We start from the raw sequence: 12,089 nt of genomic DNA, 5'->3' as shown, positions 1-12,089 counted from the left end.
TCCATAGTACAGCGAATAATGATCAGATGAAAAAGGAATAAAAGACCAACCTAATTTGAAGGACCAGACACCCAGCCTGCTCCCTCCTCTTGCCTCCTGACCACTCCCCTCGGCTCCTGGACTAAATGGTCTGCTTGCCCTGGAAGGGCAGGCACAAGGCAGAGAGAGAAAGGCTTCCCTGAAGAGAACACCGGAATATCCGTCCGTTAGTGAAGAAAATCAACAGAAAACCAAGATACTGAGCAAAAACATAATGACAAGCGGTTTCTTTCTTCCCACGCGACCCTTTATTTCCAGTCAGGACGTGCATAAACACATTCTTGGGTCCAAATGCTGAAACCCTTTCTCCAAATACTTGACGCAGAGCTGAATGGAGCAGGAAATGATGAACAGAGAAAGGAATGCCGCAGATTCCAGATGGATGGAGCCAGCTGGGGGGGCTCAGGAAGCTGCCGAGGTCTTCTGACCATCACCTCCCGTGATTTGTTAGGGAGTCGTCACCGTGTAAGGGGACAATCGAGCCATCGGTAGCCCCCCCAGCTCAGAGGGAGTCCCACCAGGCCAGGCCATCCCCCTTCCAGGGAGGTGTTGGCTTAGGCTGCCAAGCTAGGGACTCTCACAGAAGCAAGCTGGTTAGTCCTTGGGGTTTGTACCTGGTATGAAGCAAGAGCCGGATACAAACACCCTCTGACTCTGCCCCAAGTTACCAAGTGGACGGAACTTCTCATCCAAAGCTACAGAACCATCCAGGGATTGCCTTCCCCTTACTAACACCAGACACACTCCCGTTCCCCTGCAGGGAGCAGACTTCCACGAGGCAAGGTGGGCCACTGCTCACTTCTGATTACAGCTCAAGCACCAGTGTTTGCAGTGGTTTCTTTTTCATGTGTCCCCTAGACTAACATCTCTCTCACTTGAATTCCAGTATGTTCTCCTGAGTGGCAGAGCCCAGCCCAGGGACCTCGGAGCTGGTGGAAGCCTGGGAGCTCCCACCTGAGTACAGTCAACTGAGAGAACAGGCCAGAAACAGGGGGGGGAACTATAAGAAAACCCCCAGGTTGTGGGCCTAAAGAGCTAAAGGTTTCTGATACAAATACAAAATATTAAAAAAAACCAAAAACAATTGTAGAAAAAGCTCTCAAGCCATAGAAAGTGGAAAGGCAGGCGTCCCCGCAGTGAGGCCCCAGGGCAGGCGGTGGGGGCCTCACCAAGCAGCCCTCGGGGCTCTTAGACTGCAGGTGTCCCCAAACTCACACCCACAGACCCCCTGGGGATCAGACTGCACGAGCCAAGTGACCACTGCAGTGTCTCTGCAGCCTCCACCGCATCCCGAAGACAAAACAAGATTAAGGCTTGCTTGAGAAACAGGACCCATTGTATGTATATATATATGTATATGTGTGTATGTGTGTGTATATATGTCTACATATATCTACATACATACATACACACACACACACACACACACACACATAATTGATTTCAGAGAAGAGGGGAGAGGGAGAGAGAAATAGAAACATAAACAATGACAGAGAATCATTGATCGGCTGCCTCCTGCATTCCTGCACGCCCCACACTGGGGATTGAGCCCTCAACCTGGGTATGTGCCCTGACCGGGAACTGAACCGTGACCTCCTGGTTCATAGGTTGATGCTCAACCACTGAGCCATGCTGGCTGGGCAGGACCCATGTTTATACTCCACACTCCTTACTCCGGCACACAGGCCGGTTCCCTGGTGCCATGGATCTTGGCTACCGGGAAACAGTCCTCAGAAGCTGCTGTGAGCCTTCCTTATACCTCCATCCCACCACCACATTGGGCACACAGCACTATGTACCTCTACCCCTGAAACAGACCCCAGAGCCTGTGTGTGTGGTGTGTATCGTGTATACATGTTTATCTGTGTCACATGTTTATATGTACACATAGTTGCATGTGTGCGCACATGTGCCCGTGTGTTGTGCCCATAAGCTTCTGTGTTTATGTCCAGAAGTTGGTCAGGGCTTAGGGAGTGTGGTGTGTGTTTTCCATGTGAGCATGATATAAGCAGAATTTACCGCACTTGAAACTCACCCCTATGAAGTAGATAAAATACCCAATTGTTGGATCCTAAGTTAAAAACCATTTATGGCTACCCGACAGGCCAGCATGGCCTCCGGAAAAGGCTCAGCTTGCCAGCCCAGTCCCCAGCAATCTGGAATTCCCCATCCCAGCCCCCATCCCAAAGGCCATGGGAAAGCCAGGCCATCACAGCATCCTACGCAGACATCTAACAAGAAGCCAGCTTGGTCAAGTCCCCTGGGGTCTGCACGCTGATGGAGTTTCCGGAACAGTTCTTATTCCTGGATCTCTGCTGATAGCTCTGTACCACAGTCTGACCCGAGCCTTGGAAAGCCCCAATTTAGCTGGGCCAACATAAGCAGATGCCCAGAGGTTTGGAGACCTGGGGCTGAACCCCCCCTCCTGTATGCCCAAGTTTAACTGCCTCACTCCACCCGCCTCCCCCCTGCCCTCCCTTGCCACAGAGCCTCCATCTGAAGGTCTCAGAAGTGGCTCAGGCATTTCAGGCAACTCAAGACACTCAGCTGGGAAGTGGGTCAGCAGGCTGTAAGCCCCCAGCTGTCATGGCCTCTCGAGGACCTCAGGTTCATGAGAAAGTGTTGCTCTGCTCAGTGAGTCCCATAAATGCTCATCTGAAGATTCACTGAGAAGGAGAAGGCCTCGGGTGGGAAGTCAGCTATCTGTTTGAGGAAGTGATTTGATACACACCCAACAGGCTGTGCCTTTCTAACCACAGAAGCACCTGGGTAATTGCCAGTTCATCACAGGGCAACTTAGGCAGTCATAAACTCTCTTGCTGTGTGACCTTGGGAGCCTCCCTGCACAGAATCAGTACAACATCCTACAGGAGCCGTCTTTGCATCACCGGGCAGGTCCGTGGCTCCCGGAGCCAGGCCTGATCTGTGAAAATGGACAGCGTACACAAAATCAAACAACCCGGCTGTTCTGGTAACTCCCAGGAATGGATTTAGAACCAAAAGGAGAAACTACAGGGCTGAAAAGAAAATGAAATCTTTTTCCTCGAAAGAGAAAACAACAACACAAAACAAAGCTAAAGAGAAGATTTGGGGGCAGGTGTAGCATCCTCAACCATCTCACGGGCTCGGCTGTGTGAGGATCACTGGAGGTTACTCTGTGTGGCTTTTTACAATGACAAGGAAGGAGAAGCTGGCCCTGACTCAAGTGGCCCGCACACAGATCACACCTAACTGGACCCGTGTGGCGCCTTACAAAACTCTGAGTCCAACAACAAGGCTCCCGAAAGAGATACACGAGTAATTAGCACCCTTAACTCTGTCCAGTGTCCCCAAGAAGCCAGAAGCCGGAGCCCAATCCCAGAATCCTGTCTGTCCCAGAGGCGGGCACAGGGGAAGAGGGTTCTCAGGAAAGGCCTGGTGACTCGGTCCTGGTCCCGGTGCACTCGGTGGCTCAGCGGGAAGCACTGGCACAGCGGTGTCCGGTGCGCAGGGGGATGCAGTCACCTGGTTAGGAGAGCACCGCCGCCCGACAGGAGGACTTGACCTTTGGGTTTTATCCTGTTGGCAACTGGGGGCCAAGATAGAACAATTCTCTGCATTTGGGAGGTTTTCAGGTAACAGGAACAGAAGCAATGTGAGAGGAAAACACATTCCTCGGCTGACTCGGAGTGAAGGGCACTGTGCTCTGTCTACAAAAGGTCCCGATGTCCTGCGTAACCCTGAGCGTGGCTCCCAGCCTCCCCGCAGCCCTCCTAGGAGACAGTGACCGGAACAACATGTTTTACATGTTGAGATGCAGCATTTACCAACCATGGGCTTATCCCGGGAGGCTAACTGTCCCCAATGTGGGGCTCCAACTTACTCGAAAACTGAAACTAACAATGCCAACTTTCAGGAGGGAGGGAGCTGCGGCCCTGGGGAATCCAGCCCTGCATGCAGAAACAGGCCTAGCATTTGCAGACACTCAGAGAGCGAGGAATCACTATCTCTGATCCCACGGTCATCTTGACGATCCATCATTTCCAGCAGGGATTAAACACACACACACACTCAAACCAAAAGCTCCCCAGACACTCTGATCCCTGGGTAGGTTCCCACACGCGAGAACCACTTCCTGGGTTCCAGCCCACGGAGGGAGCTGAGGAGCCAAGAACTGGGCGACACTCATCTCCTTATTTCTAAGGATGATCACGGGACTTGCATTTATACCAAAGTTTGAATGCGTTCACTGTTAATTTTGGAAGCTGCCTCACACTTAAAGAAAAGCACCGGGTCATCTGCTGCGGATGACGTGACTTTAAGTTCCCTTTCACCCGTGTCCGAGTTCTCTGAACACAGCAGCTGGAGCGCCAAACCCGCTCGGTGTGTTGGAGCTGGTCCGAGGCCCCTGGTCCGAGGCCCCCCTCACGAGCCAATCCTGGCCCCTCCGCTCCAGCAGCCTCCAGTGTGCTCCAGCTTGCTATTCACTCATTTCTGCTCCCGTCTCTCCCACACTTTCCCTGCACAGAGTGAGCCTTCTACAATCCAGGTAAATCGTTTTCTCTTCTGGGCCTCGGTTCCTCTACAGAACGTTGTTCTATCCATTTTTAAAGTGGTTGTGTTTTTAAACTCTCCATTGACCTACCTAGATACAAAATTTCACATCCGTGCATGACAGTCATGCCCTTGCTTTTTCAAAACAGACCTTGGATTTCTTACTTGCTTCCCTCTTCCTTCCGAAGCCTTTCCACACTCCCCACCATAGGGAGTCCGGCTGACGGGCTTGTGCAGGTCTTTATTTCCACGTCTGCACATGTTTACCTGGCTTTTGCTGCTCTTTAAGGGGATGGTCTGATATAGACTTGCTGTATTTTGCTTTTCTTTCTAGTCATACCCCATGGAACTTCCTGCACGTCATGTGGCCTGGCCTGGCTCTAATTCATTCCTCTGAAAGCTGCATAATATTCCACGCTGTGGCAGCACCCTTCCAACTGGCATACACTTTGTTTTCACTTTTGCTATTTGTTCATTTAACCCTGACGACAGTGCTGCTGCCATGAACATTCCCGTACATCTCTACCTACCAGTCCAAGTTAGAACATCCCATCCTGCTGTGAGCTCCTCCTCTCCTTTGCTGAGTATAGACCCCCACCCTGACATCAGGATGCAGAAAACTAGACAACCAGTGAGGATGCGCCCTCACTGCCCTCCCCTCCCCCACTCGACCCTGCCCACGCCATGATCTTACAATCTGCTCTCTCACCTTGAACCCTCCAGGAGTGACCAGCATCTGCGGGACTCGACATGCAAGTCCCCACAAGGCCCATCTGCGTGCCCCACTCTATCCACTCAGAGGCCAGAGGCCTATCCACACGCCTCACTGGCCGCTCCAGCCAGCCACTGCTGTCCCCCAAAGCTGCGTCCACTGCCCAGCTCTATGTCACACAATGACTCCCTCCTTCTCCAAACTCTTAATGGTAGGTTCAAGGCTGCTTTCCCCTGGTGTCTGACCTCGCCCACCTGCTATCGAGCACAAAGTGCAGCTGTCCTGTCTGTTTAGTGGGAACTCTGATTTGCTGCAAGATGAACATAACAAATAGCTTCACACTGGAGCTTCAAATCACACTAGGAACACCTGTCAATAAAGAGCAGAGCAGCGGAAGTATCACAAACCCATTAAGCTCCCCCAAAAGGTCTTACTCTCCACTTTCACAAAGAAACTGAGGCAGAGAGAACTTGGATTTGTCTGAAGACACAGAATTAGTGAAAAAACATAGCTGTGACTCAGTCTTTGTGGTTAGCTACACCCTCCACCGCTCCAGCGATGGCTCCCAGGGGCTCTGGTCGCCACAGCGGCCTGCAAGCTCCACCTGTGAACACAGAAGCCCGACCGTCTTCACTCACTTAAGTGCGACTTACAAACCTCGCATCTCAGGCCTTAGCAGCTACCACTTCTGGTTGTTTCAGCGAATACATCCATCTCCTTTCTAAACATGTGCTCGTCTTAAGACTAAGACATGCTGCACCAGTGTTCTCACTCCCCGAGTACCTTCAGGAAGTGGGAGTGTTGATACACTCAGATGCCTCATTAGCTTCAGAGAAGCAAATCTAAACGTTTTCTACCAAATGCTATATTGCAGCCAAGTGATCCACCTACAAGGCTGCCTCAAGCTGACCTGCCCAGTGCCTTTTCCTAACGTGCCCGGGGGTGTATGGGTTGCCAGGGGGCCTTCTCGAAGAACCATCTCTGGATTTCTGCATTCTGTTCAAGATGGCATCTTCACAATTTCTCTCCTCTCGGACTCCTACCCCGGCGCCCCCTGGTCAGTGGCTCAGAGCAACCGGGCCAGGACTTGGCGCAAAGTTTCCCAGCCCTTCACTATCCCCACCCCCAACCACCACCACCACCACCACCATTCAAATCCAAGATCATGGACAAAGAAAAGACAGATAGTATTCAGTGGTGAGGAGAACAAGAACGTTGGCACAACACAAAAGCGGGTTCAAATCCCAGTTCCGCTCTTACAGGCTGGGTGACTTTGGGCAAGTTATTTAAGTCCTAGAAGTCCCCCTTCCTCGAAGCAAGTGTCCTGGAGTTGTGAGAATTTAAATTACAGTGAGACAACACACACAAGCTAGACACTTGAAGTCTGCATCCCTCTCCACCCCCACACGCATGCACAGAAAACCCACCCCCTTCCCAGGCAAAACCTGGAGCCACAGGCTGAAATCACCCTTGGCCCTGAGCCCAGCTGCTCCCCAGGCACAGTCCCCTTCTGCACATTAGTCCTTAGGGGTTAAAAATAGCACAGGCAGCTAGCTGATCTCGGTTAATAGAATATCCAGGTTAATTTTAGCATCAAAAAGCTCAAGAGAATATAAAATCCCTGATGCCAAGAACCACGTGAGGCCAGCACGGCCTCTTTTTACACTGTCACACACACACACACACACACACACACACACACACACACACACTCTACTGTCACTGACATCACTCCCTTAAATTCACAAAAGGTTTTCTCTAAAAGAACACAATTTTTTTTCAGCCCTGTGAAGCCACTACGACAAACAATAACTGTTTTAACTTAGTAAGCAGGCCCACCACCTCATCTGATCCTTATAGGCCCCTGTGAGGGTCACACTACTGCTTCCCATGGAGGAAATCGGGTTACGTATCACACTCAGCGGAGCGCACCTAGAACCCCGAGGTCCCAGCCCCTGTGGCCTGAGGCTTTGCGCCATCTCCCCTCCTCACAGCTGAACGGCCAAGGGAGGCGCAGACTAGGGACCCTCGCCACGGTTCCCTGTGCTCCTCTCACTCAGCACCCTGCCCTGCCTGAGGGACCCCCTGCTCCTGGTGGGATAACGTTTGCCACTCAGCGGAGGGAAGGCAGGCCCGCAAGCAGGGCCACGTTTTGCTGAATGGGAGGAACGGTCAGTTCCGATGTGCTTGTGCTGGACCCAGACTGCCATCGCCCTTCTTGGCAGACAAGCCCTGATCTTACGGAGAAGGAACATGAGAGCTTGCTAGGAGCCCAGTGAGCACAAGAGGAGCGGCTACACCGGGTCCAAGGAGAAGGAGGGGAGACACAGGGTCAGAGGAAGGCCTGCCCCAAGGAACCAGGCGGAGCTCAGCCTCCCACGGGACACAGCGTTAACACACCGAACAGATCCAAACGGCACCCTCAGACGGAGGAGGAAAACCATTGACGGAGCAGGCGGGCTTCCCTCACTCTGAAGTGCAAGGCTCTGCTTTTTTACTTTCGGGGGCTTGAGAGAAACACCTCTGTATGTGGCTCTTAAGTGAACACGTTTATCAAGATACGATGACACTCCAAAATGAGTAGTAACTCTGATGGAAAAGGAACATATGCCTGGGAAGTGAGGCTATCGAGCAATGCTTAAAGAAAGGAGCACTGGGTCCCAAACAGAAGTGATCTCCTTGCGGGTTCTTCCCCAATCAGCGCCTAGAAATCTTCTGGCGGCTTCCCTTCCAGTGCTGAAGTCCTGACTCATGGAAAGTCGGAACACACTTCCTCAAAGCGGTCAGCTCATAGGAAGTGCGTCCAGTTTACGAGACAAGAGACGCTGGTGTAAAAACAGTTAACAACCGGCACCAAAGACAGGCAGGGTTTAAGATTTTTAAGTGTCCTGGAGAGCTATCCAAGATAACACTGCAAGACGTACCGGTACATGGGGAAAACAACAGGTTCAAGAGAAGGACTCAAAATAGTTACAATAAAAACATCTCACTTTTATTTGGTACTTTCTTATGTATTATCTCATTTGCAAAAGGTGGAAGGAAAAAGAAAAGGGGAAGCGGGAAAAAGAAACTTGTTCCATTTCCCCCAATTTTAGCCTTTCAACAAGACCAAGTTGCCATCACACTTTCCAAAAACGATTTAAGGAATCAAGGCCAAAGCTCTTACACCTAAAAAAAACCAAACAAACAAACAAACAAAAAAAACACCTCTTCATCCCCTCCAAAGTGTTCTGCCTTTTTTTTTTAGCAACAGTAGTGATATTGCTCTTACTGGCATAACTTTAGGGAGAATTTTTCATTTTGTCTTTTTCTGGGAGTGAGGCAGGCAGGCACAACGCCGTCTTGTAAGCTCCCACCGGATGCAGTAGACAATAAGAGCCTGCATTTTGCAAATGGAAAAATAAGGCTATGAAAGGGGAGGACACTTGCCCTGGGTCATCGAGCGAGCCAACAGCAGACGCGGGCACGCAGCCAGCTAGCCGGGAAACAAGGCCCGGAGATGAATGGACAGCTCGGCCAGTGTCTCTCCAAAGAAGGAGAGGCCGGCACGCATGTGACGGTGTGTGCGGTGTCTCATGCACAGCTGCCCCTCCTCCAAATCCACTCCAGTGTCCCTCATCATGCAGGCAAGTCAGAGCCGAGACTGGCCACAAATAGAGGACGAGGGAAAGAAATCAGCACACCACCCAACTCGGGATCATCATCATCCTGCTCTCCTAACGGCTTTCCCACAAGTTAAAGAAGACTCTGCCCCAAACCAGCCCACCCACACTTCACCTTCCGGGTCTCCAGCCCAGCCCGGCCCAGCCCAGCCCAGGCTCTAACTCAGCCGCACAGCCTCGTCCATGTCTGTGCCCAGACACAGGAGGAGGCCCTGCCTGTTCTGTGTGTAGGTCCTGATTCTCTGCATGCCCCCAGCTACAAAGGTGAGACACGGATGTCACCCTCCTGTATCCCAGCACTATAGGCAAGGACCCTCCTCAAGAAAGAGAGGAAACGGGGGCTTCTCCGAGCTGGAACCATGTGCAGGGAGTTGGATGGCTGCTGCACAGGCGTTTCTACCTCACTGCTATAGCTCCCAAACATGGGGGTGGGGGATCCAAAGGCTCTAACAATACCCATTCCCCATGTGGGGTTAGAGATGGCAGATGTTCCAGTCACTGCACTGATCCTCAGCTGAGCTGGGTGTTTCTCTCGCTTGTTTAAAGTGCAGCACACAAGGGAGACCACCTAACCAAACAGTGTCATCTAACCCCCTTCGTCCACACCAGGCCCCTCCTGCTGGGGTCCAGAACCCTCACAGGCAGCGGGGCTGCCTCCCCTGGACCTTTGAGTGTCTCCTCGCCCTCTTGCTTCACCCACTATGCCATCCTGGAAAGAAATCAGTGCTCTCTACTGAATAAACCGCCATTCCAGAACTCTCCTTGAGCAGAGTCTGAGGCTGGCTTGCTGTGCTGGGCCTGGACCACACAGTCCCCAGGCCCATTCCTGTCTGCTGCACCCAGAACTTGGCACACTCCCCACCGCCACACTCCAATGCCACTTTCTCCCCTCAGCACCCCCCCCCCCCCGATTTTCCAAGGAAGCACCTCAAATCCTCGGGGGAAACTCACTGGACCCAGGCAATGAGTGAGGGCTCTTGGCTGAGGGAACCCTAACAGAGGCACTTTCCCCTGCCCCCACTCTGGGTGGCGGTCAGTGTTGAATCTCTCCGTGTGAGAGTGCAGCAGACTTCAACCAAGTAAACAAGAGCAGCCCTCTCCAGGCGGACTCCCCGGGCTGAAGTGCTGCCACATGCTATCTGCAGTGCTTCTGAGCCAAAAACCAACAGCGTCTCAGCAATGATCCATAAACCAAAATAAAGCAGACAGGAAACAACATGCTGATTTGGGGTAGCTGGAATTCCTTCAGGCAGCATCAAATGTCATCAACAACTGACACTTCAGCAGTCACTAGGTGCCTGGCGCGGTTCCCAGTGGCCCTTTTTCACGGGGGAATAAATGGGAATGCGGAGCACTCCCAGGGGCAGGGAGGTCAGTAGGCAAGAAGGACCCTGAGCATGATGACACTCTGGGTCCTCAGAAGCCCTCTCCAACATGAACTGTCCTCTCACCCGGCACATTTACGGCATTAATGTCTAACTGTAATTCCAGGCATAGATCTTGGTTGTTGTTGCTGTTTTCTGTGTTGTTTTTTTGGGGTGGGGATAGGGGGTGGATGACTTGCACATCACCCTCCCAAGATAAAACAGAACTAGGGAAAAAAATCTCGCCAGATAAACCCAGGAAATCCAGATATAGCCCTCCAGCCCACTCCAGAACCTGCATGTCATTTCCCTCCCCCAGTTCTTGAGTCCAGTGAGAAAGGCAGAATCCTCCTGGGTGACAGGGCCTGGCCAACAGCTCCCTCCGCCAGTTCTCAATGGAAGGTGGGGGAGGGGTGGCTCCCTGCCCTGAGGGAGCCCTGGGCCAGAGATTGCTCCACATTCACAGGCAGACATATGCGCACACGAACACGCAGTCACCGACACATATGTGTGCACACAGACACATGTGCACACAAAAACACACACCCACGCAGAGGTGTGCACACACAGGCACCAGCCAACAGCCCAACCCGGCCCCTTGCCCCTGGGGGAACATGAGGAAGAGCTAACACGTTCACAGAAAAGGAAGTTTCTGGGTGCGGTGGCTGAGGAGATGCTGAACCCTGAGATGGGTGGATTTGACACCTGAAATGCACGCATCCAGAGTCCCCACACGCGTGCACGCATTTAAGCACACACCCAGGCACACACTCTTAGAGGGAACGGACCCGCGTCCTACAGCGCACCACCCCCTCCGTACAGGCGACCCCACCCCCGGCACTGCACCTCCAGGGACTTGGGGCGGCGCAGGGGGGGGCTCGGGGAGCTGAGTTCCCCGAAGCCGCCGGGCCTGGCTCGGCCCAGTCACCGTCCTCCGGGAGAGGTGGGGAGGGGGCCGCGGCTGGCGGACCGGCCGTCCTGGAGGAGGTGGAGGGGGCACAGCCAACTGACCGCTGATGCCCACGAGGTGGGAGGGGCGCGGTTCGCGGACCAGCAGTCCCCGGGGGGTGAGGAGGGGGCCTCGGGGGAGCGCGCATCTCCAGGAGCGGATCGGGGACGAGGGGGGCGCCGACCGCGAGACCCGCGAAGACCCCGCTGCCCCCCGCGGGCTCCCGGACGCTCACCGATCTTGATCTTCACGCTCTGGAAGACCCGGAGTCCCTCTTCTTCCACCGCCATGCTGGTCGGATTCGCGCGCGGAGTCCCGCCGAATAGCCGAGCCGAGCGGCCGCACAGTCTCAGCTCTGCGCCCTACCCAGCGCCCGCCGGGTCGGGGGCGCCCCGGCCTCCCGGCCCCACCCACGCGCCCGCCCATCGGTCCTACCCAGCTCCCCATTGGCCGAGGGCCGGCCGAGGGGCGAGGACGTGACGGCTCCGCCCACAGCGCGACCCCAACTGCCCATTGGCCGAGTCCAGGGGAGGGGCGGGGTCTGTTTCAGCGGTGGGATTCCCGAGGGAGCGGGAGCGGGTGGTGGTGGCTAGGGGACGGGGAATGGGGGGAACTAAGGGGACGCGGAGAAGGGTACAGCGGGAGGCCGCAGGAGGGGCGGGGGAAGGGACCTAAGAGGATAGCGGGGAGGTCGCGGGGGGGCGGGGGGGCACCAGACGGGGGTTGGGGGTGGGAAGGCGCACGGCGAGAACCGGGCTACTAGGGGAGGCGGGGGGAACAGGCAAAGCACTACTGTCTGCTCTCTGCCTCAGGCATCTGCAGGGTCCCCC

The 12,089-nt window shown here is 54.0% G+C and overlaps 1 protein-coding gene across 1 annotated transcript in view; it reads right to left on the bottom strand.

Moving 5' to 3' along the window:
• Window positions 1-11,640, bottom strand: part of RASA3 (RAS p21 protein activator 3) — a 115,923-nt gene extending 104,283 nt beyond the window's left edge. Inside the window, exon 1 of the mRNA XM_079778739.1 lies at window positions 11,495-11,640. Coding sequence (XP_079634865.1) covers window positions 11,495-11,549 — 55 coding nt within the window. The 5' untranslated portion in view covers window positions 11,550-11,640. The remainder of the gene's footprint in view (window positions 1-11,494) is intronic.
• Window positions 11,641-12,089: the final 449 nt, after the last annotated feature.

This window comes from Cnephaeus nilssonii (genome assembly GCF_951640355.1).
Source record: "Cnephaeus nilssonii genome assembly, chromosome: 8".
NCBI classification, from domain to species: Eukaryota; Metazoa; Chordata; class Mammalia; order Chiroptera; family Vespertilionidae; genus Cnephaeus; species Cnephaeus nilssonii.
The sequence above is the reverse complement of the archived record's forward strand: the minus strand, read 5'-3'. Positions and strand labels throughout refer to the sequence as shown.